The sequence below is a fragment of the Malus domestica genome, chromosome 04, assembly GCF_042453785.1.
Source record: "Malus domestica chromosome 04, GDT2T_hap1".
NCBI lineage: Eukaryota > Viridiplantae > Streptophyta > Magnoliopsida > Rosales > Rosaceae > Malus > Malus domestica.
This window is the reverse complement of record NC_091664.1, coordinates 31,189,127-31,214,588: the sequence shown is the minus strand read 5'-3', so window position 1 is coordinate 31,214,588 and position 25,462 is coordinate 31,189,127. Positions and strand designations below refer to the sequence as shown.

At 38.9% G+C, this 25,462-nt stretch overlaps 2 protein-coding genes across 2 annotated transcripts; both read right to left on the bottom strand.

Annotated features, from left to right (window-relative positions):
* Positions 1-10,274: 10,274 nt before the first annotated feature.
* On the bottom strand, positions 10,275-11,279 carry LOC139195113 (uncharacterized). Its single transcript, XM_070820310.1, has 2 exons — positions 10,895-11,279; positions 10,275-10,756 (listed from the first exon to the last, which is right to left on the bottom strand). Exons 1-2 carry the CDS (start codon positions 11,277-11,279, stop codon positions 10,275-10,277), a joined length of 867 nt encoding a protein of 288 aa, XP_070676411.1.
* A 1,504-nt stretch (positions 11,280-12,783) lies between these two features.
* LOC139195112 (S-protein homolog 2-like) lies at positions 12,784-13,215 on the bottom strand. The gene has a single exon (XM_070820309.1). The coding sequence runs from the start codon at positions 13,213-13,215 to the stop codon at positions 12,784-12,786; it is 432 nt and encodes a 143-aa protein (XP_070676410.1).
* Between the last annotated feature and the right edge of the window lie 12,247 nt (positions 13,216-25,462).

The following is a 25,462-nucleotide window of genomic DNA, read 5'->3' as shown; positions in this document are numbered from 1 at the left end:
ATATTGAATAACCTTTTGTTTTGTTTTCAGCTAGCGTGTTGCTTTTGTAACGGTTAAAGTATTTTAAAATATGGTAAATCTCTGTTTACTACCTTTAAGTTTCGTAGTTTTCAATATTTAGTACATGAAATTTTTTCATCATAAAGTCATACCTAAAGTGTAAATTTTGGGACAGTCTCATACATCTGTTAGTTAAATTGTTAATTAAGGGTTCACGTGATGCCCATGTGAACAACGACTGGACGCCCCTGTCATTAAGGGTCCACGTGGATTTTATTATTATTATTATTATTATTTCTTTCTTTCTTTCTTTCTTCTTCTTCTTTCTGGGCTTTCACCTATCCCGACCCCCTCCCTCATTCTCCCTCCCTTCTCTTCCATGCGCCCATCCTCCCCTCACACCCACCCATTCCCCTCCTTCCTTCTCCTTCCCTTTTCTTCTGTTCTTCTATTCTTCTTCTTCAAATTTAAAAAAAAAAAAAAGTTATGGGCTTTCACCCATCCCAACCCTTCTTCTTCTTCTTTCTTCTCTTCAGAGGGCTTCACGTGGTTTTTTATTTCTTCTTCTTCTTCAAATTAAAAAAAATGTTATGGCTTTTGTTACATCCCGGCCTAGGTCCATCACATCCCGGGCCCGTTCCACCACCGCAACACGATATTGTCCGTGACTACGCCCTCACGATTTTGTTTCTGGGAACTCACATGAGAACTTCCCAATGGGTCACCCATCATATGATTGCTCTCGCGCGCTACTCTTCTTCTTCAAATTAAAAAAAAATGTTATGGCTTTTGTTACATCCCGGCCTAGGTCCACCACATCCCGGGCCCGTTCTACCACCGCAACACGATATTGTCCGCGACTACGCCTTCACGGTTTTGTTTCTAGGAACTCACATGAGAACTTCCCAATGGGTCACCCATCATAGGATTGCTCTCGCGCGCTACTCGTTTAACTTCAGAGTTCCGATGGAACCCAAAACCAATGAGCTCCCAAAAGGCCTCGTGCTAGGTAGGGATGAGAATATACATTTAAGGATCACTCCCCTGGACGATGTGGGATGTTACAGCTTTCACCCATCCCGACCCCCTCCTTCCTTCTCCCTCCCTTCTCTTCCCTGCGCCCATCCTCCCCTCACACCCACCCATTCCCCTCCCTCATTCTCCTTCCCTTTTCTTCTGTTCTTCTTCTTCTAATTAAAAAAAAAAAAAAAAGTTCTGGGTTTTCACCCATCCCGACCCTTCTTCTTCTTCTTTCTTCTCTTCAGAGGGCTTCACGTGGTTTTTTTTCCTTCTTCTGTTCTTCTTCTTCTTCTTCTTCTTCTTCAAATTTAAAAAAAAAATGTTATGGGCTTTTGTCACATCCCGGCCCAAGTCCACCACATCCCGGGCCCGTTCCACCACCGCAACATGATATTGTCCGCGACTACGCCCTCACAGTTTTGTTTCTAGGAACTCACATGAGAACTTCCCAGTGGGTCACCCATCATAGGATTGCTTTCGCGCGCTACTCGTTTAACTTCAGAGTTCCGATGGAACCCAAAGCCAATGAGCTCCTAAAAGGCCTCGTGCTAGGTAGAGATGAGAATATACATTTAAGGATCACTTCCCTGGACGATGTGAGATGTTACAGCTTTCACCCATCCCGACCCCCTCCCTTATTCTCCCTCCCTTCTCTTCCCTGCGCCCATCCTCCCCTCACACCCACCCATTCCCCTCCCTCATTCTCCCTCCCTTTTCTTTTGTTCTTCTATTCTTCTGTTCTTCTTCTTCAAATTAAAAAAAAAAAAAGTTTTGGGCTTTCACCCATCCCGACCATTCTTCTTCTTCTTCTTCTTCTTCTTTCTTCTCTTCATAGGGCTTCACGTGGGTTTTTTTTCTTCTTCTTCTGTTCTTCTATTCTTCTATTCTTCTTCTTTTTCAAATTTATAAAAAAAAATAAAAAAAAATAAAGAATTATGGGCTTTCACCCATCTCGACCCTTTTCCTCATTCTCCATCCCTTTTCTTCCCAGCACACCCGCCCATTCTTCTCCTTATCCCGCCCCTCCCATCATCGCAGTTCGAAGCTTCATCCGCTGCGACAGAGCATGAATCAAAGCTTGTTTTTCGAAGGTTTGTGTGCTTCTGCTGCTCGACAATTTCCTAGAAAAAATAGGCTAAAACAAGAGTTTACCCTAGATCGGGTTTTCCTATCCGGGTTCGCATTTTGAGCGGCTACCGTGGATGAAGAAGGAAGGGAGGATTGGATGGGCGAAAGGGATGGAATTTTGGGGGTTTTGGGGAAGGGGAAAGGGGCTAGGTTTTGGGGATGGGGAATTGGCTTGGTGGCGGGAGTGGGTATCAGGGAAGGGGGATGGTGACTGCAGAGGAGAGAAGGGAGGAAGAATGAGGGGAATGGGTGGGTGTGAGGGGAGGATGGACGTAGGGAAGAGAATGGAGGGAGATGGAGAGAGGGGGTCGGAATGGGTGAAAGCCTAGAAAGAAGAAGAATGACTAATGAATGTACGAGAATGTCCCAAAATTTACACTTTAGGTATAACTCTGGGACGAAAAAAACTTCATGTACTAAATGTTGAAAACCATGAAACTTGAGGGTAGTAAATAGAGATTTACTCTTTAAAATAATAAAAAGCATTATGTGGGTGCCGCCTGCACAAATTCAATTTAGTACATGGAAGATGATTGCAAGGACCAACGATACATATTTTGTTAAATATAATTGTGAAAGACACTCGCGATGAGAAGTAATAAAGTCAGGGACTTTGGGATTAGCCCTGTAGTAGTGAGTTAGAATAAGTTCAAGATTCAATTTTAGTATGAGTTCAAAATTAATTTTCTCTAGCACAACGTAATGTAATGAAAAAGAAAGAAAAGAAAGTTAATAATGAGAATTAAACAAGAGAAGAAATAGAAATAAGTGGATGCAAGAGAAGAGACGGGAAGAGACTTTTCATTTATTTATTCCTCCTCCTCCGAGTGTTATTTATTCCTCGGAATACAATATAGTGTTTTGTCTCATTTTTTCCAAGTGTAGAGAAGATCCCATCAATTGTTTTTCTCATCATAAGAATAAGCTCCTTTACGTCTAATGCTCTAAGAATACTTAGCTGCAAAACGAGGATCATCTCGTTGAGGTTTATACAATTCAAAGACATCGCTGCCATTTTTCCACCACAAGAGGCAAAAGAGTCGTGTCTTGGGAGAGACGGTATCCGACTTGAAGCTATGGGAAAAGGAGTGGTGAAACGGGAGGGTTTGTAGGCCGAGGTTTTCGTCATGGAATTTGCAGTGTAGGAGCAAGTCAATCATTGATCCCAGGTCATTAGTTATGTTCACAACTCTAGTTATAAGAGGATCTTGTGCACCCAAACCACCTTTAAATAGCACAAAGAATAAACAAATAAGCAAGAGTATGGACACCTTAGCCAGTGCCATGGCTCTGTACATATATCAAGGGGTAAATCTTTGGGTTGTTTGTTTGTGTCCAAGCAACAACCAAACCACCCTATATATTTTTGTCAAACAAGCTCTTCATGGAATCTGACCGCATAATGTACGATGAACGAACACGATTCACGAATTTCTGAGATCCTCACAGAGAGGATCTAGATTCATTCAAGACAAAATTTGTCAATAATCAAATCATAAAATAAGGGGATCAAATAATACTCAAATAGTATTAGCCCATAGATTTTTGTGTTACTTAATTTATTCAATTCATTCCTAAATATGATAAATAAGAATTAAGTGTGGGGTTTATTTCACATCGAATTTCAACGATCCGAACAATTTATATTGTAAGTCTCATTTCATATATCATCTTTACAAAAAATCAATCCAATCCAAAACCATTTGCCTATTTAATTATCAAGATCAAATTTCATTGTTATATAACAAAGTATTCGTTCATTTCTTTGAACCCAATTAGATGTCATAAACATTTCTAATTTGGCTAATACTTTGCAATGATGATTTATGATGTACAACTTGAAAAATAGACAGTTCAGATCGTTAAAGTTTGATGTGGTATAGATCCCACAACTAATCCTTATTTTTATAAAAAAAATAAAATAAAAATCCATTTCCTTAAAAGCTTCATCTTTTATATTTACATATATATATATATACACACACACACATACATATTTGTGTGTATTTAAGGTAAATGGCCAAATATTAACAAACCAAGGTTTCGGTTCAGTTTAGTATGTGTTCGGTGCACCGTGGGAAGGACAATAATTGGGTACTGATCAGTAAGTATCCAATTTCAGTGACTATCTACTTGGCCCAATAATTTTAAAACATCTGCCAATCTGAGGACTTTGCCATCTCTGTAACCAAACACAAATCCATGCTTTAAACCCGTGACCAAACAATAGTCTTCCTCTTCTCCACAATAGTCTTCCTCTTCTCCAATAAGTCTGCGTAAATCTTCATAGCCGGTCACGGCGACCTCGTCAGCTGTGCCATCATCTTCCAGATACAAGCCATAGACTTCACTTCAACAATCTTGTCCTCTACAGCCACACCGAGCTCGATCTCACTCGCCAAGATGAAGTCGGGTCCTTCACCAGCCTTGCCGCCGACAACCCATATAGTTGCAGATTTCGTAGCCGTCATTCGCACTGCAGCGGTTGAATCAACGGTTGGAAGAGGGACTGGGGCGGTGATGGGATCAGTTGAGGAGAGAAGATGGAGGAGAAAAGGTGGGCTGAAGAAGAAACCATAGCCATGGCTTGGAAGATTTGCAGATATCGAAGAGGAAGAGTTCTGTTTGGTATTGGGTTTAAAGACTTGGTTCGAGTTTGGTTACAAAGTTAGCAGAGTCTTGGGATTAACAGATGTCTTAAAATCATTGGGCCACATAGATGGTTAGGTAAATTGGGTTACTGACCGTTCAGCACCCAAATATTCTCCCCGCAGGAATATTAAATAACCTTTTGTTTTGTATTTCAGCGTGTTACTTTTGTAACTGTAAAAAGTATTTTAAAATAATAACAATGTTATAAATATATCAAAGTTAGAGTGATAACCTTTTTGATAGGTGCGAAGCAGATGTAAAATATCACACTAAAACTATAGCTCAAGTGTATGACAAATAAAAGATGGAGAAGAGATTTCTTTCTTTCTATTCTTCCGTATGTCTTTCCGTATCTTTTGATTGCATTCGAGTGCTCTATTTATAGAGCAACTCATATTATTACAATTTGACATTTACAACACCCAATGTAGAAAAACGATCTCATGCATCCAAAGTCAATTTCCATTTTCATGGGTATTGAAAACTTATGCCAAAGTTGAAAACCCATTCTGTGTGAGAATTGGAAAGTCTTCTAAGGTACTGTGGGCATTCACTACCCAGCAGTAATTTCAACACTCCACCTTGGATGCCCACATATCAACATCAGTTGCCTCATTAAAATATTGCTTGGAAAAACCCAGTGGAAAAAAAGAGTACAATTTTACCTGGTTTGTTGATATATGGTTAAGTAAGCTTATGTTGCCTCGTTAAAACCTTAAGGGGGTGTTTGTTTTCCCTCACTAAAGTTCACTGGACTGGACTGGACTAAGGGTTAGTCCAGTCCCGTGTTTGTTTCCCATAGGGCTTAGAGTTAATGAGACTAGCTCTCACTCGTCCCGACTAAAACAGGGCCTAGCCGGTCTTTGCTAAGCTCCCCAAAAACCATGGGATTGCTAATCCCGTCTCCAGAACTTGCATAGGACGATCGCATGCAGCAAGTCTTGTGAACTACAAATCTGCAAGAATGCTTCTGGGCGACTCCGTTTGCCAACCCATGTCTAGATCTAAAACACAGCCTTACCCACTGCCTAAATCTCAACACCAAAATTCAAAAACACATATGCAAAACGATAACAACAACAATCCCAATAGCAAATTCTTCCTTATTCCCGAATATTCCCAGAAAATTTCCAAATTTTTTTCCTTTGCCCCAGAAAATTTCGGGAAGAATGGATAGAGAAGGGGAGAGAGTAGCTTTGGGACAAAGAGAAATGGAGAGACAGAGAGGGAGGGGAGAGTAGCACGGGGGACGATTTGCAAGAAAAATGATTTGAAGGATGTTGTCTTGCAGGAAAAAAGACGGAGAAAAGAAGTGATGGGGGACGAAACAAGAGGAAGAAAAGGGAAGAACTCTCCAGAGAGAGAGTGGAGTGTCTGGCTGTGGACGAAACAAGAGGAAGAAAAGTGATGTGTATTATAAAATATTATTGAATTAATAATAAAATATTATTAGATGTGTATTATATAATATAATATTATAGTTATTAATTATCCTGTTTTTTAGTCCGACACTGCACCAAACGCTTCACTAAACTAGTCCAGCTTAGTCTAGTCTAAGCCAGTCCAGCTTAGTCCCTGAATCTAGTCCAGTCCGAGACAGTCCGGTGCAACAAACGCACCCTAATAGGAAAAACCTAATGGGAAAAATCCTAATCAAAGGAAAAAAGAGTACAACAAGCATGTATCATGGATGCTCCCCCCGAGATGTATCTCCCCTTGATTCCGCATTCTCCAAATTTAGTTGTTTGGTAAGTCGACGTAATCCGATACTTTGCACTAACTTCTGAAACGTGCATTTTGGTAGGGACTTGGTAAACAAGTCTGCCAGATTTTCATTAGAACGGATTTGTCTGACTTCAATAACTTTAGCCTTCTGAAGCTCATGTGCACTGAAAAACTTTGGAGATATGTGTTTAGTCTTATCGCCCTTGATGAATCCTTCCTTCATTTGGGCAACACAGGCTGCATTATCTTCATTAATGACAGTTGGATTATCTATCTTTGAAGTTAGACCACATGAATTCCGAATATGATGAATCATTGATCTTAACCAAGAACATTCATGACATGCTTCATGTAAAGCAAGTATTTCTGAATGGTTTGAAGATGTAGCAAGGTTTGTTTTGTTGAGTGCCATGAGATTGCTGTATCTCCATTCTTGAACACATATCCAGTTTGTGAGCGGGCTTTATTCAGATCAGAGAGGAAACCAGCATCTGCATATCCAACAAGGACCTGGTCATTTATAGAGTTCTTTGAGTAGAAGAGACCTATATCTGTTGTCCCACGAAGGTATCGCAATACATCTTTGACACCCTTCCAATGATAAATTGTTGGAGCAGAGCTATACCTGGCTAACAAGTTGACTGAAAAAGCTATATCTGGTCTAGTACATTGTGCTAAATACAACAAAGCACCTACTGTGCTCAGATATGGTACTTCTGGACCAAGGACCATTTCATCCTCTTCTTTTGGACGGAATGGATCTTTCTTAATATCCAGAGAACGAACGACCATTGGTGTGCTGAGTGGATAAGCCTTGTCCATATCAAATCGCTTTAGGATTTTTTCAATGTAAGCTGATTGGTGGACTAAAATTCCACTAGCACAATGCTCGATATGCAGGCCGAGACAATATTTTGTTTTTCCAAGGTCTTTCATTTCAAATTCGCTTTTCAGATATTCAGCAGTTTTATGTAACTCTTAAGGAGTTCCAACTAGGTTCATATCATCAACATATACTGCCACTATAGCAAATCCAGAGTTGGATTTCTTAATGAACACACAAGAGCAAATGACATTGTTGATATATCCTTATTTGATCAAATAATCACTGAGACGATTATACCACATTTGTCCAAATTGTTTTAGCCCATACAATGATCGCTTTAATTTGATCGAGAGCATATCTCGTGGTTTGTTACTTGTTTCAGGCAACTTAAGTCCTTCTGGGTCTTTTATGTATATGTCAGTATCTAATTCTCCATATAGATACGTAGCGATGACATCCATATGTAGCATGTCAAGCTTTTCTGAAACCACTAAACTTATTAAGTAACGGAACATAATTGCGTCAATTACAGGAAAATATGTCTCCTCATAGTCAATTCCAGGTCTTTGTGAAAAACCTTGTGCAACGAGTCGTGCTTTATATCTAGCAATCTCGTTTTTCTCATTGCGTTTCCTTGTGAATACCCATTTGTAACCTACGGGGTTTACATCAGGCGGGGTTTGGACTACTGGTCCAAAAACACTTCACATTTCCAAGGAATTTAATTCTGCCTGGATTGCATCTTTCCACTTAGGCCAATCCTATCTCTGTTTGCACTCATCAACAGAGCGGGGCCCAATATCATCACTTAATATGATTTCAGTGGCTACTGCGAATGCAAACATATCGTCAATGATATTATTTCATTCCGATCCCACAATTCATTAGTACATGCATAATTTATGGAGATTTCTTTGCTTTCATGTACTTCTGTCTCTTCAGGGACATATGTCTCATCACAGACATTTTATTTTTCTGGAAGTCCAGAATCATGAATTATGGATTTGTCATTCATTATCTCTTCCTGAATGATTTCATTTGGATTTAGTTGTGCCCTCGTCTTTCTCTTTTGAGGGGCTGAATCTTTTGAACTTGGTGGTCTACCACGCTTCAGGCGTGCACTAGATGAATCATTCGCTGCCACTTTATTTTGTCCAACAGGGACATAATTTCTTGCAGGTGCATTTGCAGCTGGTATATGTGATTTTGTCACTTTCATAGCATCATTAAATGCATATGGCATTTGATTGGCAATGCTTTGAAGATGAACGATCATTTTTACTTCATTTTCACATTGAATGCTTCGAGGATCAAAATGAGACAAGGTGGGAACAACCCATGTCAGCTCTTTTCGTTCTTCTGGAACGGTCTTTTCTCCCCCTAACGATGGGAAGACTGTTTCATCAAAATGACCATCAGCAAAACGAGCTGTAAACATATTACCTGGCAAGGGTTCCAAATATCTAATGATAGATGGTGAATCAAAACCCACATAAATTCCAGTCTACGCTGAGGTCCCATTTTAGTGCGTTGCGGGAGTGCAATAGGCACATAAACAGCACAACCAAAAACTCGTAAATGTGAAATGTTTGGCTGATGTCCAAACACGAGTTGTATTGAGGAGTATTGGTGGTTGGCTATAGGTCTCAATCGAACCAATGATGCAACATGTAGGATGGCATGTCCCCATGCAGAAACTGGCAATTTAGTTTTCATAAGCAGAGTGCGGGCTATTAACTGGAGCCGCTTGATCAATGCTTCTGCTAAACCATTTTGAGTATGGACATGAGGAACAAGGTGTTCAACATCAATGCCCAATTTCATGCTGTAATCATCAAAGGTTTGAGACGTAAATTCACCAGTGCTATCAAGTTTGATTGACTTAATGGGATAATCTAGGAACTGTGCTCGTAACTTAATTATCTGAGCAAGAAGTCTCGTAAAAGCTACATTCCGAGTAGACAAGAGACAAACATGTGACCATTTGGTAGATGCATCAACCAAAACCATAAAATATCGAAATGGTCCACAAGATGGTTGAATAGGTCCACAAATATCTCCTTGAATTCTTAGTAGAAATGATGGGGATTTAGCATTAACCTTTAGTTGTGATGGTCTAATTACCAACTTCCCTTGAGAACAAGCCTTGCAAGGGTTATCATTTGAGATAGCAATGTCTCTGCTCAATAATGGATGTCCATTAGAGTTGGTAATGATCCTACACATCATGGTGGATCCTGGATGACCTAGACGGTCATGCCAAAGCATGTAAACCTTTGAATTAATGAACTTCTGGTTCATGACAGTACGTGATGCAATTGTCCTTATGTATGTATAATATAATCCACTTGAAAAACCACGCAACTTCTTCAATATACGCTTCTGGGTATCATTGGAGGTAATGCATAGATACTCCACATTTTCTGCACTTTTCGTTTCAATGTGGTATCCATTTAGACGTATGTCTTTGAAACTCAACAAATTTCAAGTAGATCGAGTAGCATACAATGCATTTTGTATGGACAATATTGTTCCATTTGGTAACATAATCTGGGCTTTCCTTGAGCCTTCAATTACATCTGAAGGTCCTGATGTTGTTGTTACCCCTACTCTTATAAGCATTAAGCTTGAGAAATACTTTCAATCACGAAGTATTGTATGTGTGGTTGCATTGTCTGCAAGACAAATATCTTCGCCATTTCTCATGTTCTGAGAATAACCACAGTTTTTATCCATGCTTTCTGGGTAAATGGAATCACGGTTAATAAACAATTTATAACAGGAAATTTACATGCCACTTTTATTGAATATGAAAAACTAGTTTTAGACAACAAGTTCAGCATAATAAAAGTACATCAAACATAAACGATTTAGTCAGATCGGTATACTTTATTCCCCCTTTCCATAATGAAGTCTGAAGCATCTAGGTGAGTTGTGTCCAATTGCCCTGATAAATCAACACTGGATCAGGTATATCCATTGGTTTAGCCTGGTCGAGAAAATTGGTCTCGATACCCTTCTCCTTAAGGGAGGCTTGATACAACTCCACCAGATGTTTTGGAATACGACAAGTGCGCGCCCAATGTCCATTGCTCCCACACCTATGGCAGGCTCCTTCAAAGTTCATAGGGGCATTGTTCATGTGAGCTTTGCCTTTATGGCGATTCACATTTTTGAAGCTCGGGCCAGAATTATGCCTTAGAACCTGGTTGTGAAACTGAACACCATGGTTTTTGCCTTTCCTATTCCATCGACCTCGCTTGTGGCCACGTCCTTGTTTATGATAATCGCCACCAAATAATGTGGCGTTCACTTCGAGGGAAGCAACATTCACTTCTGGGAATGATGCAGATCCAGTAGGTCTGGAATTATGGTTTTTCATCAGGAGCTCATTGTTCTGTTCAACTACCAAGAGCACAGATATCAGCTGGTTGTATTCAGTGTAGCCACGCGCTCTATACTGCTGTTGCAGGAGCACGTTATTGGCATGAAATGTGTTTTAAGTCTTTTCCAGCAACATTTCCTCAATAATGGTATCCCCACAGAGCTTCATCTGAGAGGTAATCCTGAACAACGCAGAATTGTACTCTGCCACTGATTTGAAATACTGAATTCTTAAATGAGACCACTCATAGCGAGCTCTTGGAAGAATCACCGTTGATTGGTGATTGTATCTGCTTCTCAAGGCCTTCCAGAGAGCTAACGGATCTTCAACAGTTAAATACTCGCTCTTTAGTGCCTCATCAAGATGACGGCGAATAAAGATCATGGCTTTTGCGCGATCTTGAGAGGATGAGTTGCTCTCTTTCCTGATGATATCTTTAAGATTCCCTACTTCCAGATGGATCTTGGTATCCAGTACCCAGGTAAGGTAATTCTTCCCGGTAATGTCCAGGGCAGCATATTCAAGCTTCGCCAAGTTCACCATTTTCTTTTCTGAAAGAAAATGAGATGTGTAAGAACTTGCAACAATATGTATTCCTGGAGGAATGTAATGTTATAACTTATGGTTCTTACAAATTTTTTATTTTGATCTTTAGGCCAAAATGATAAGCACTTGAAACTTCTGGCTCGAGATTTTCAGTGTGAATGAGAAGGGCGATTGTACCGCACCTTTCTCATTGAAATAATGTAACATAGAATGGGCGATTATTCCGCACCACTCAAGTAGCAAGAAAATTTAAATAAGCATAGCAGTGTGGGCGATTATACCGCACCACCTAAAAATTGCAATGAAATTAAACAGCAGGTAAATTTAAATTTACAGAGCAAGGTGGGCGATTATACCGTTCCACCTGAAATTTAGAGTAAAAATAGATCTGTAGTCCAAGATAGGCGATGATACCGCACCATCATAGATCGTAGTAAGATTAAATTTGCAGTTCAAGATGGGCAATTGTACCGCACCATCTTGGATTGTAGTAAAATCAACATAAACAAATACTAGGTTAGTAATCAATATCTAAACCAAACAAGTAATCAAAGATGTATGTAACCGCTAGTTGGAGAACTACGAGCAGGCATGGAGCAAACAGTTCTTCGCGAGAGTATACCGTGCAGTTGAGGCAGAGGAAGAAGATGAATAGGAAAACCTTAGAGGAAATTTTTTTTCGTTCGGCTTAGAGAAATGAGAGAATGATTTCTTTTGGCTTAAACATGGTTATATTTAGAGACTCGTGCTGATAACGTGTTATAAATATATCAAAGTTAGAGGGATAACCTTTTTGATAGGTGCGAAGCAGATGTAAAATATCACACTAAACTATAGCTCAAGTGTATGACAAATAAAAGATGGAGAAGAGATTTCTTTCTTTCTATTATTCCGTATGTCTTTCCGTATCTTTTGATTGCATTCGAGTGCTCTATTTATAGAGCAACTCATATTATTACAATTTGACATTTACAACACCCAATGTAGAAAAACGATCTCATGCATCAAAAGTCAATTTCCATTTTCATGGGTATTGAAAACTTATGCCAAAGTTGAAAACCCATTCTGTGTGAGAATTGGAAAGTCTTCCAAAGTACTGTGGGCATTCACTACCCAGCAGTAATTTCAAAGTCAATTTCCTTTATGTTCTTCAAGACAAAATTGGTCAAAATCAAATCATAAAATAAGGGGAACAAACAATATTCAAATCGTATTGGCTCATATATTTCCGTGTTTCTTAATTTACTCAACTTATTCCTAATATTGGAAAGAAAAAAAACTTATTCCTAATATAATAGACAGATTTTTTTCTTAAATATCGTATAACGAAAAAGAAAGAAGCATAATGAAAAAGAAAGAAGAGAAAGTTGATATATGAAAATTAAACAAAAGAAAAATAGAAATAAGTGGATGCAAGAAAAGAGAAGGGGAAGGGACCTTTTCATTTATTTATTCCTCAAGTGTTATTTATTTCTCTGAACATATGATATAGTATTTTGTCTCACTTTTTCCAAGCGTAGAGAAGATCCCATCGATGGTTTTTCTCATCATAAGAATAAGCTCCTTTGCGTCTAATGCTCCAAGAATACTTAGATGCAAAACGAGGATCATCTCGTTGAGGATTATACAAGTCAAAGACATCATTGCCATTTTTCCACCACAAGAAGCAAAAGAGTCGTGTCTTGGGAGTGACGTCATCGGATTTGAAGCTATGAGAAAAGGAGTGGTGAAACAAGAGGGTTTGTAGGCCGAGGTTTTCGTCATGGGATTTGCCGTGAAAATTGCAGTGAACCACTAATTTGATCCTTGGTCCCAAGTCATTAGTTATGTTCACAACTCTGGTTACAGGAGGATCTTGCGCACCCAAACCACCTTCAAATAGCACAAAGAATAAGCAAATAAGCAACAGTATGGACACCTTATCCATTGCCATTGCTCTAAAAATTATAGCAAATGGTAAATGTTTATTTGTTTGTTTGTGTCCAAGCAACAACCAAAGCACCCTTTATATATTTTTGTCAAACAAGCTCTTTATGGGATGGGACTGCCATACATGTTAATTACCATAAACAAATATACAACAACAACAACAACAACAAAGCCTTTTCCCACTAAGTGGGGTCGGCTATATGAATCCTAGAACGCCATTGCGCTCGGTTTTGTGTCAAGTACTCTAAGTCTTTTCTTAGAGTCTCTTCCAAAGTTTTTCTAGGTCTTCCTCTACCCCTTCGGCCCTGAACCTCTGTCCCGTAGTCACATCTTCGAACCGAAGCGTCGGTAGGCCTTCTTTGCACATGTCCAAATCACCGAAACCGATTTTCTCTCATCTTTCCTTCAATTTCGGCTACTCCTACTTTACCTCGGGATATCCTCATTCCCAATCTTATCCTTTTTCGTGTGCCCACACATCCCACGAAGCATCCTCATCTCCGCTACACCCATTTTGTGTACTTGTTAATGCTTTACCGCCCAACATTTTGTGCCATACAACATCGCTGGCCTTATTGTCGTCCTATAAAATTTTCCCTTGAGCTTCAGTGGCCTACGACGGTCACACAACACGCCGGATGCACTCTTACACTTCATTCATCCAGCTTGTATTCTATGGTTGAGATCTCCATCTAATTCTCCGTTCTCTTGCAAGATAGATCCTAGGTAGCGAAAACGGTCGCTTTTTGTGATCTTCGCTAGATTGCTCCGGTCATTAGTGTGGATAAGTATATAAATGGATAGAGATAGGAAAGCAAACACAAGCTGTACGTGGTTCACCCATATTGGCTACGTCTACGGAATAGAGGAGTTCTCATTAATTGTGAAGGGTTTACACAAGTACATAGGTTCAAGCTCTCCTTTAGTGAGTACAAGTGAATGATTTAGTACAAATGACATTAGGAAATATTGTGGGAGAATGATCTCGTAATCACGAAACTTCTAAGTATCGGAGTGTGGTATCGTCTTGACTTGCCTTATTTGTCTCATAGGTAAATGTGGCATCTTCTTTGGAAGTACTCTTCCTCCATCTAGGGGTGGTATCTTTAACTGGTGGAGATGCACAAGGTAATGTATCAATTTCACTTGAAGCTTACTTGTAGTTCAGGTTTGGTCAAGCGCGATACAAACCATGTAGTAGGAGTCCCCCAAGTCGCTGAGCTAGGGGATCTGCTGAAAGAGGTGACAGACAAGGTAAGCAATCAGAGCTCCGGCTGATTGTTCACATTCTCCCTATCTTGCAGGCAGCATGAAGGATAAAGAGAAGAAAAATGAGAAGAGATGATATGGGATACTTTTGCTTTTGAAGAAGTAACTTTCCATAGGCTTATTCTTGAATTGAGCTGGAGGGTTTTCTGGTTTCCTCCAGAGTATAAGGCCGACTGAAGAATTTGAGGGTCAAAACAAGTCCATCAAATCTAGAGTACGTTCGACCCTGCTAATATGGGATACTTTTGCTTTTGACAGAGTAGTGGATGTATCGGTACGTGTGCTGTTACGCTTGTCTCCACATGCTTCCTTGTATCCTTCTCACTTGCCCTATCTGTTCCTCAGGCAGATGCGGTATCTTCCCTGGAAGTATAAGATGTTGAAGATGAGTACTCGAGAGCAATGCCAGGTAAGGGGTTCCAGGCAGTCAGTTCTTGGTTGGAAGCTTGATTCCAAGTGCTGACTGATTGCTCTCTTTCTCCTTGTCTTGCAGGTAAGAACAAGGCCAAAGGAAAAGACAGGGAAAAATCATGATATGGGATACTCTTGCTTTTAACCCTGATGATATGAGATATTCTTGCTCTAGTATAGCTTGTTTGCAGCGGTATTATCGGGGGGAAAGAAAGCTGAATATTTCGAAAGGCTTCGTTGGGAGTGCTCTCTCAGATATGAGGAAAGGTTGAGCATTTTTGCAGGTCTGCCTGTCCGTTGGGGATGAAGGTCGACATATATATGAGTCTCCCTAATAATAAGTAGTAATGCTATTCCTTTACCCTGCTTGGTCATAGCACGGTAGTGGGAGCTGCCAGCTTCACATGTTTTAACTCTGTCAGAGCATTTTGAAAACGTGGTATGTGGTATCTGGAAAGTTGATGTTGCGTGTGAAGATTACAGACAAGCTTTATCCAAAGAGATCCGGCTCTCGAAGTTGGGAAAGTGGTGCCTCTTCGGTTTTCGAACAAGCAATCCTATCGGGGATCTGGCTCTCGATATTCGGAGAACGATGCCTCTTCGATTTTTGAGAAAGCAATCATGCTGGGGGTCTGGCTCTCGAGATTCGGAGAGCGGTGTCTCTTCGATTTTTGAGAAAGTAATCATGTTGGGAGTCTGGCTCTCGAGATTCGGAAGGCGGTGCCTCTTCGATTTTGGAGCAAGCAATCTTGTTGGGAGTGTTTTCTCAAATGTGAGTAAAGGTTGGGCATGCTTGCTAGTCTACCTTGCCACGAAGCACAGAGGTTGACACACAGAGACTTTCCAATTATCCAGCAATGGTACTGTTCCTTTACCCTCTCTTCGATTTTTGAGAAAGTAGTCATGTTGGGAATCTGGCTCTCGAGATTCGGAGGACGGTGCCTCTTCGATTTTGGAGCAAGCAATCTTGTTGGGAGTGTTTTCTCGAATGTGAGTAAAGGTTGGGCATGTTTGCTAGTCTACCTTGCCACGAAGCACAGAGGTTGACACACAGGGACTTGCCAATTATCTAGCAGTGGTACTGTTCCTTTACCCTTTTGGGTAATAATATGGTAGCTAGACCTTCAAAATTTATGTGTCTAAACTTTGTTAGTGCTGTTTCTTTGCTATTCTTTTACCCTTGTTGGTCAGAGCGATGTAGTGAGAGCTGCAAGCTTTACGTGTCTCAACTTTGGCAGAGAACTTTGGCAAAGTTATCTGTGGTACCCATGAGCTACTGTTGCGTGTGGGAAGTGGGTGATTGAACAGTAAGATTCATGTGCTTTCTACTTCACCAGAAGTCTTCGACAGAATGCCCATAATTTCCGCAAAGCTGAGTGTGCGTGTGGCAGGTGCTGACAAGGCTGGAAAAGTAGATGCTTCTTCGATTTATGAGATCGGCCCTCGTGGTCTCTGAGCAGCCCAGCTTTTGAGAAAGCAAACGCCTCTTCGATTTCTGAGATCGGCCTTCGTGGTCTTTAAGCAGCCCAACTTTTGATAAAGCAAACGCCTCTTCGATTTCTGAGATCGACCCTCGTGGCCTCTAAGCAGCCCAGCTTTTGAGAAAGCAAACGCCTCTTCGATTTCTGAGCAGGCGCTTCTTCAATTTCTGAAGCTCCGTCGAGTGTAGATTTTTATAGGGGCTGACATTAAGTTCCAAAGCACACTTGAATCTCCACCAGAAGCTCCATTCTTGCACTGCTAAGATCTTGATTTGTCCGACCTCTTCTCTCTTCAACACCTTTGAAAATGTATGGCCCATTCGACCGTCGTTTTGACTTGAACCTTGTTGAAGATGCAGCCCCGCCTTCTCCAGACAACATATGGCGCCCATCCTTCGTCTCCCCTACTGGTCTTCTTACCGTTGGGGATTCCGTGATGAAGAATGATATGACCACTGCGGTGGTGGCCAGGAACCTTCTCACTCCCAAAGATAACAGACTACTTTCCAAACGGTCTGATGAGTTAGCTGTTAAGGATTCTCTGGCTCTCAGTGTTCAGTGTGCAGGTTCTGTGTCTAATATGGCCCAATGCCTATTTGCTCGAACCCGCCAAGTTGAATCATTGGCGGCTGAAGTGATGAGTCTCAAATAGGAGATTAGAGGGCTCAAGCATGAGAATAAACAGTTGCACCGGCTCGCACATGACTATGCTACAAACATGAAAGGAAGCTTGACCAGATGAAGGAATCTGATGGTCAGGTTTTACTTGATCATCAGAGATTTGTGGGTTTGTTCCAAAGGGATTTATTGCCTTCGTCTTCTGGGGCTGTACCGCGTAATGAAGCTCCAAATGATCAACCTCTGATGCCTCATCCTTCTAGGGTTGTGTCCAGTACTGAGACTACGAATGATCCCCTTCTAGTGCCTTCTCTTTCTGGGGCTCTACCGACTGCTGAGACTTCTCCTAAGCAACCTTTGTGAAGGCTCCCTCTTGTTTGTTTATTTTGACTCATGTATATGTACATATTTGTAACTGATCGGCGATATCAATAAATAAGCTTTCTTTCATTTCAACGTATTGTGTTAAATACACCAAAACCTTCTTCGCTAAGTTCTTTGAATTTTCTTTTATTGAAGCTTGTATGTTGAAGCTTTGTGAGTGGAGCATGTAGGTTGAGGTAGTGTTCCCTTAATTTCCCGAGTGAGGAAAACTTCTCGGTTGGAGACTTGGAAAATTCAAGTTACTGAGTGGGATCGGCTATATGAATCTTAGAACGCCATTGTGCTCGGTCCTGTGTCATGTCATTCGTTAGATCCAAGTACTCTAAGTCTTTTCTTAGAGTCTCTTACAAAGTTTTCCTAGGTCTTCCTCTACCCCTTCGGCCCTGAACCTCTGTCCCATAGTCGCATCTTCTAATTGGAGCGTCAATATGCCTTCTTTGCACATGTCCAAACCACCGTAACCGATTTTCTCTCATCTTTCTTCAATTTCAGCTACTCCTACTTTACCCCGGATATCCTCATTCCTAATCTTATCCTTTCTTGTGTGCCCACACATCCAACGAAGCATCCTCATCTCCGCTACACCCATTTTGTGTACATGTTGATGCTTCACCGCCCAACATTCTGTGCCATACAGCATCACCGGTCTTATTGCCGTCCTATAAAAATTTCCCTTGAGCTTCAGTGGCATACGGCGGTCACACAACATGCCGGATGCACTCTTCCACTTCATCCATCCAGCTTGTATTCTATGGTTGAGATCTCCATCTAATTCTCCGTTCTTTTGCAAGATAGATCCTAGGTAACGAAAACGGTCGCTCTTTGGTATTTCTTGATCTCCGATCCTCACCCCTAACTCGTTTTGGCCTCCATTTGCACTGAACTTGCACTCCATATATTATGTCTTTGATTGGCCTAAGCGAAGACCTTTAGATTCTAACACTTCTCTCCAAAGGTTAAGCTTTGCATTTACCCCTTCCTGAGTTTCATCTATCAACACTATATCGTCTGCGAAAAGCATACACCAATGAAAATTATCTTGAATATGTCCTGTTAATTCATCCATTACCAATGCAAAAAGGTAAGGACTTAAGGATGAGCCTTGATGTAATCCTACAGTTATGGGAAAGCTTTCGGTTTGTCCTTCATGAGTTCTTACGGCAATATATCACGCGGAAATGTATTTTTCTAGAAAATCAACTCTATACATTGTACAAGCTCTATTTTTCTAATTCATTGCCAAATCCTCATTATTATTATTTTCAATACAGCAATATATGGAAAATCCTCATTAATTAATTGCCAAGATTAATTCTTTTCTCATCTCAAATTTGCAATTTCCTAATAGAGATGCCTGATAGCATGTTGCTCCTTTATCGAATGATATTAAACTTTGGGGAATCCTCCCCATACACCTACGTCTTCTTTTGCTTAACTAAAGTTAACTTTTCAAAACAAACCAGAATATGACTACTAATTATGAGAGAGAAACTAATATAATAATAAATTTTGAAAAAGGGATGGGAAGATGAAAAATATAAACTAATTATGCACAGTGCGAACTAATTATAAATCAATTATGCAAATACAGAATCCCGAAATGGAAGTAACTGAAAATACAAATTACATAGAGAGGAGAGAGACGTGGGAGAAGAAGTGTACATGTCAAAGTACATTTTGACCCTTGTATCTAATGGAAAATGTTTTGGAATTAAATTTGTTAACGGAGTTCACCACAAGGATTTAAATCTTAATATTTTGACTACGGAGCTATCTTTCAAATACGACCGTTTCAACTTTAACCAACAACAAAGCCCAAACTTATTTCTCATTCGTACACGTGTGGTTTCAATGTCACGTAGCGCACAATGGAATTAAGCCAGAGAAAGCCGAAAACCTAATGTTGTCAATGGCAATACAAATGCCACAAGTAGAATGAAAGGGATTTTGAAACCGCAGAAGAAAAACTTCATTAGTAACATCTTATATATTGCAGGTTTAATCGGAAGCCAGTAGTTTATAACACAAAACACATGGTAGATACATGTTTCTCCACATCCATCCTTAAAATATACACTATCGTTAGCAATCTTCCGCATTGCGCGCTCACAAGACACAGCCCGAATGTTTCCTTCTGGAAAAGTTACTCTATTTGCACCAGGAAGGCCCGAGTGTAATCATTTGCATCGATGCTCATAGCCTAGAAACTGGTAAACCTACATTGGAACAGAAGTTTCTGCAGATATGATTTTCCTGCGTGATGCTGGCGAAGTTAGGAAAGTTTATTGACATTTGACAATGCTAGGACTGGCAGCTGGTGGTGGAGCATTCTCTTTGAGAACTAGTTCCACCTGGTTTGTATTCGATCAAACAGGGTATCCTTTAATTTTCCCCTAAATCATAACAATGTAAGGCATGTCAGTACTTTAGTGCCAAAGCTGCAGAAAATTTTTTGAAGCAATTTTTGAATGATGTGAGCTATTTCGAATGCTGCGATTCTATTAATTTCTTTTCTGCCATTTTCCGATATTTAATTTGGTTGGAAACTCACCAATTGATGGAGTTAAACTATATATGTTTTTGTTTCTGGAAAGGTTCAGTCTTTAAGTGAAGGAAGCTAGTTGATACAGTTGAATGTCAGAGTGCGCAACGAATAAGACTAACAAGAATAATAAAAATATTATTAAACAAACGAGAATGCCGAAACGGCTACAAAACTCTAAGAGGCTACATTGCGAATAACTTGTTTTCAAACTAAATTACAAGCTCTATTTATAGAGCAATAAACCTAAGAAACCCTAATGCGTAAATGCCAAAAATACCCTACTACAAAAGCAAATTAAATCTCTAATTAATTTCCTAAATAAACCTAATAAATTCCAACAGATACTTGATATGCAACAAGAAGACATTGTTGTTGCTACCAAAACTTATCTGATAAACTAACCAGGGATTTAGGCATTTTCGTGTTTCGAACATTTCAAATTACATGTCACTGTACTGTAATTTTTCTGTGGCCATAGACGGATCAGATGCATAAACAAGGGGATTCATCAACAGAAAACTATGAGAACAATTGGTTTCTTGAAATCAATTTCATATTCATAACTTCATATCATGAATGCTAACAATGTAGTCATCCGTAAGCCCCGATCATGTACGAAACAAACAAGCCCTTAAATATTATACACGATCTCAAGACGTTGCTTAAAACTGAAAAGAATAAAATGAATAAAGAAAGGTAGAACCCTAGAGGTTGCGTCCTTTATGTTCTTCAAGACAAAATTGGTCAAAATCAAATCATAAAATAAAGGGGAACAATCAATATTCAAATCGTATTGGCTCATATATTTCCGTGTTTCTTAATTTACTCAACTTATTCCTAATATTGGAAAGAAAAAAAAACTTATTCCGAATATAATAGATAGATTTTTTTTCTTAAATATCATATAACGAAAAAGAAAGAAGCATAATGAAAAAGAAAGAAGAGAAAGTTGATATATGAAAATTTAACAAGAGAAAAATAGAAATAAGTGGATGCAAGAGAGGAGAAGCGGAATGGACTTTTCATTTATTTATTCCTAGAGTTTTATTTAATCCTCGGAATATATGATATAGTGTTTTGTCTCACTTTTTCCAAGTGTAGAGAAGATCCCATCGATGTTTTTTCTCATCATAAGAATAAGCTCCTTTGCGTGTAATGCTCCAAGAATACTTAGATGCAAAACGAGGATCATCTCGTTGAGGATTATACAAGTCAAAGACATCATGGCCATTTTTCCACCACAAGAGGCAAAAGAGATGTGTGTTGGGAGTGACGTCATCGGATTTGAAGCTATGAGAGAAGGAGTGGTGAAACGAGAGGGTTTGTAGGCCGAGGTTTTCGTCATGGGATTTGCCGTGAAAATTGCAGTGAACCACTAATTTGATCCTTGGTCCCAAGTCATTAGTTATGTTCACAACTCTGGTTACAGGAGGATCTTGCGCACCCAAACCACCTTCAAATAGCACAAAGAATAAGCAAATAAGCAACAGTATGGACACCTTATCCATTGCCATTGCTCTAAAAATTATAGCAAAGGGTAAATGTTTGTTTGTTTGTTTGTGTCCAAGCAACAACCAAAGCACCCTTTATATATTTTTGTCAAACAAGCTCTTTATGGGATGGGACTGCCATACATGCTAATTACCATAAACAAATATATCACGCGGAAATGTATTTTTCTAGAAAATCAACTCTATACATTGTACAAGCTCTATTTTTCTAATTCATTGCCAAATCCTCATTATTATTATTTTCAATACAGCAATATATGGAAAATCCTCATTAATTAATTGCCAAGATTAATTCTTTTCGCATCTCAAATTTGCAATTTCCTATTAGAGATGCCTGATAGCATGTTGCTCCTTTATCGAATGATATTATGTATATCGAATGATATTAAACTTTGGGGAATCCTCCCCATACACCTACGTCTTCTTTTGCTTAACCAAAGTTAACTTTTCAAAACAAACCAGAATATGACTACTAATTATGAGAGAGAAACTAATATAATAATAAAATTTTGAAAAAGGGATGGGAAGATGAAAAATATAAACTAATTATGCACAGTGCGAACTAATTATAAATCAATTATGCAAATACAGAATCCCGAAATGGAAGTAACTGAAAATACAAATTACATAGAGAGGAGAGAGACGTGGGAGTAGAAGGTGTACATGTCAAAGTACATTTTGACCCTTGTATCTAATGGAAAATGTTTTGGAATTAAATTTGTTAACGGAGTTCACCACAAGGATTTAAATCTTAATATTTTGACTACGGAGCTATCTTTCAAATACGACCGTTTCAACTTTAACCAACAACAAAGCCCAAACTTATTTCTCATTCGTACACGTGTGGTTTCAATGTCACGTAGCGCACAATGGAATTAAGCCAGAGAAAGCCGAAAACCTAATGTTGTCAATGGCAATACAAATGCCACAAGTAGAATGAAAGGGATTTTGAAACCGCAGAAGAAAAACTTCATTAGTAACATCTTATATATTGCAGGTTTAATCGGAAGCCAGTAGTTTATAACACAAAACACATGGTAGATACATGTTTCTCCACATCCATCCTTAAAATATACACTATCGTTAGCAATCTTCCGCATTGCGCGCTCACAAGACACAGCCCGAATGTTTCCTTCTGGAAAAGTTACTCTATTTGCACCAGGAAGGCCCGAGTGTAATCATTTGCATCGATGCTCATAGCCTAGAAACTGGTAAACCTACATTGGAACAGAAGTTTCTACAGATATGACTTTCCTGCATGATGCTGGCGAAGTTAGGAAAGTTTATTGACATTTGACAATGCTAGGACTGGCAGCTGGTGGTGGAGCATTCTCTTTGAGAACTGGTTCCACCTGGTTTGTATTCGACCAAACAGGGTATCCTTTAATTTTCCCCTAAATCATAACAATGTAAGGCATGTCAGTACTTTAGTGCCAAAGCTGCAGAAAATTTTTTGAAGCAATTTTTGAATGATGTGAGCTATTTCGAATGCTGCGATTCTATTAATTTCTTTTCTGCCATTTTCCGATATTTAATTTGGTTGGAAACTCACCAATTGATGGAGTTAAACTATATATGTTTTTGTTTCTGGAAAGGTTCAGTCTTTAAGTGAAGGAAGCTAGTTGATACAGTTGAATGTCAGAGTGCGCAACGAATAAGACTAACAAGAATAATAAAAATATTATTAAACAAACGAGAATGCCGAAACGGCTACAAAACTCTAAGAGGCTACATTGCGAATAACTTGTTTTCAAACTAAATTACAAGCTCTATTTATAGAGCAATAAACCTAAGAAACCCTAATGCGTAAATGCCAAAAATACCCTACTACAAAAGCAAATTAAATCTCTAATTAATTTCCTAAATAAACCTAATAAATTCCAACAGATACTTGATATGCAACAAGAAGACATTGTTGTTGCTACCAAAACTTATCTGATAAACTAACCAGGGATTTAGGCATTTTCGTGTTTCGAACATTTCAAATTACATGTCACTGTACTGTAATTTTTCTGTGGCCATAGACGGATCAGATGCATAAACAAGGGGATTCATCAACAGAAAACTATGAGAACAATTGGTTTCTTGAAATCAATTTCATATTCATAACTTCATATCATGAATGCTAACAATGTAGTCATCCGTAAGCCCCGATCTTGTACGAAACAAACAAGCCCTTAAATATTATACACGATCTCAAGACGTTGCTTAAAACTGAAAAGAATAAAATGAATAAAGAAAGGTAGAACCCTAGAGGTTGCGTCCTTTATGTTCTTCAAGACAAAATTGGTCAAAATCAAATCATAAAATAAAGGGGAACAATCAATATTCAAATCGTATTGGCTCATATATTTCCGTGTTTCTTAATTTACTCAACTTATTCCTAATATTGGAAAGAAAAAAAAACTTATTCCGAATATAATAGATAGATTTTTTTTCTTAAATATCATATAACGAAAAAGAAAGAAGCATAATGAAAAAGAAAGAAGAGAAAGTTGATATATGAAAATTTAACAAGAGAAAAATAGAAATAAGTGGATGCAAGAGAGGAGAAGCGGAATGGACTTTTCATTTATTTATTCCTAGAGTTTTATTTAATCCTCGGAATATATGATATAGTGTTTTGTCTCACTTTTTCCAAGTGTAGAGAAGATCCCATCGATGTTTTTTCTCATCATAAGAATAAGCTCCTTTGCGTGTAATGCTCCAAGAATACTTAGATGCAAAACGAGGATCATCTCGTTGAGGATTATACAAGTCAAAGACATCATGGCCATTTTTCCACCACAAGAGGCAAAAGAGATGTGTGTTGGGAGTGACGTCATCGGATTTGAAGCTATGAGAGAAGGAGTGGTGAAACGAGAGGGTTTGTAGGCCGAGGTTTTCGTCATGGGATTTGCCGTGAAAATTGCAGTGAACCACTAATTTGATCCTTGGTCCCAAGTCATTAGTTATGTTCACAACTCTGGTTACAGGAGGATCTTGCGCACCCAAACCACCTTCAAATAGCACAAAGAATAAGCAAATAAGCAACAGTATGGACACCTTATCCATTGCCATTGCTCTAAAAATTATAGCAAAGGGTAAATGTTTGTTTGTTTGTTTGTGTCCAAGCAACAACCAAAGCACCCTTTATATATATTTTTGTCAAACAAGCTCTTTATGGGATGGGACTGCCATACATGCTAATTACCATAAACAAATATATCACGCGGAAATGTATTTTTCTAGAAAATCAACTCTATACATTGTACAAGCTCTATTTTTCTAATTCATTGCCAAATCCTCATTATTATTATTTTCAATACAGCAATATATGGAAAATCCTCATTAATTAATTGCCAAGATTAATTCTTTTCGCATCTCAAATTTGCAATTTCCTATTAGAGATGCCTGATAGCATGTTGCTCCTTTATCGAATGATATTATGTATATCGAATGATATTAAACTTTGGGGAATCCTCCCCATACACACCTACGTCTTCTTTTGCTTAACCAAAGTTAACTTTTCAAAACAAACCAGAATATGACTACTAATTATGAGAGAGAAACTAATATAATAATAAAATTTTGAAAAAGGGATGGGAAGATGAAAAATATAAACTAATTATGCACAGTGCGAACTAATTATAAATCAATTATGCAAATACAGAATCCCGAAATGGAAGTAACTGAAAATACAAATTACATAGAGAGGAGAGAGACGTGGGAGAAGAAGGTGTACATGTCAAAGTACATTTTGACCCTTGTATCTAATGGAAAATGTTTTGGAATTAAATTTGTTAACGGAGTTCACCACAAGGATTTAAATCTTAATATTTTGACTACGGAGCTATCTTTCAAATACGACCGTTTCAACTTTAACCAACAACAAAGCCCAAACTTATTTCTCATTCGTACACGTGTGGTTTCAATGTCACGTAGCGCACAATGGAATTAAGCCAGAGAAAGCCGAAAACCTAATGTTGTCAATGGCAATACAAATGCCACAAGTAGAATGAAAGGGATTTTGAAACCGCAGAAGAAAAACTT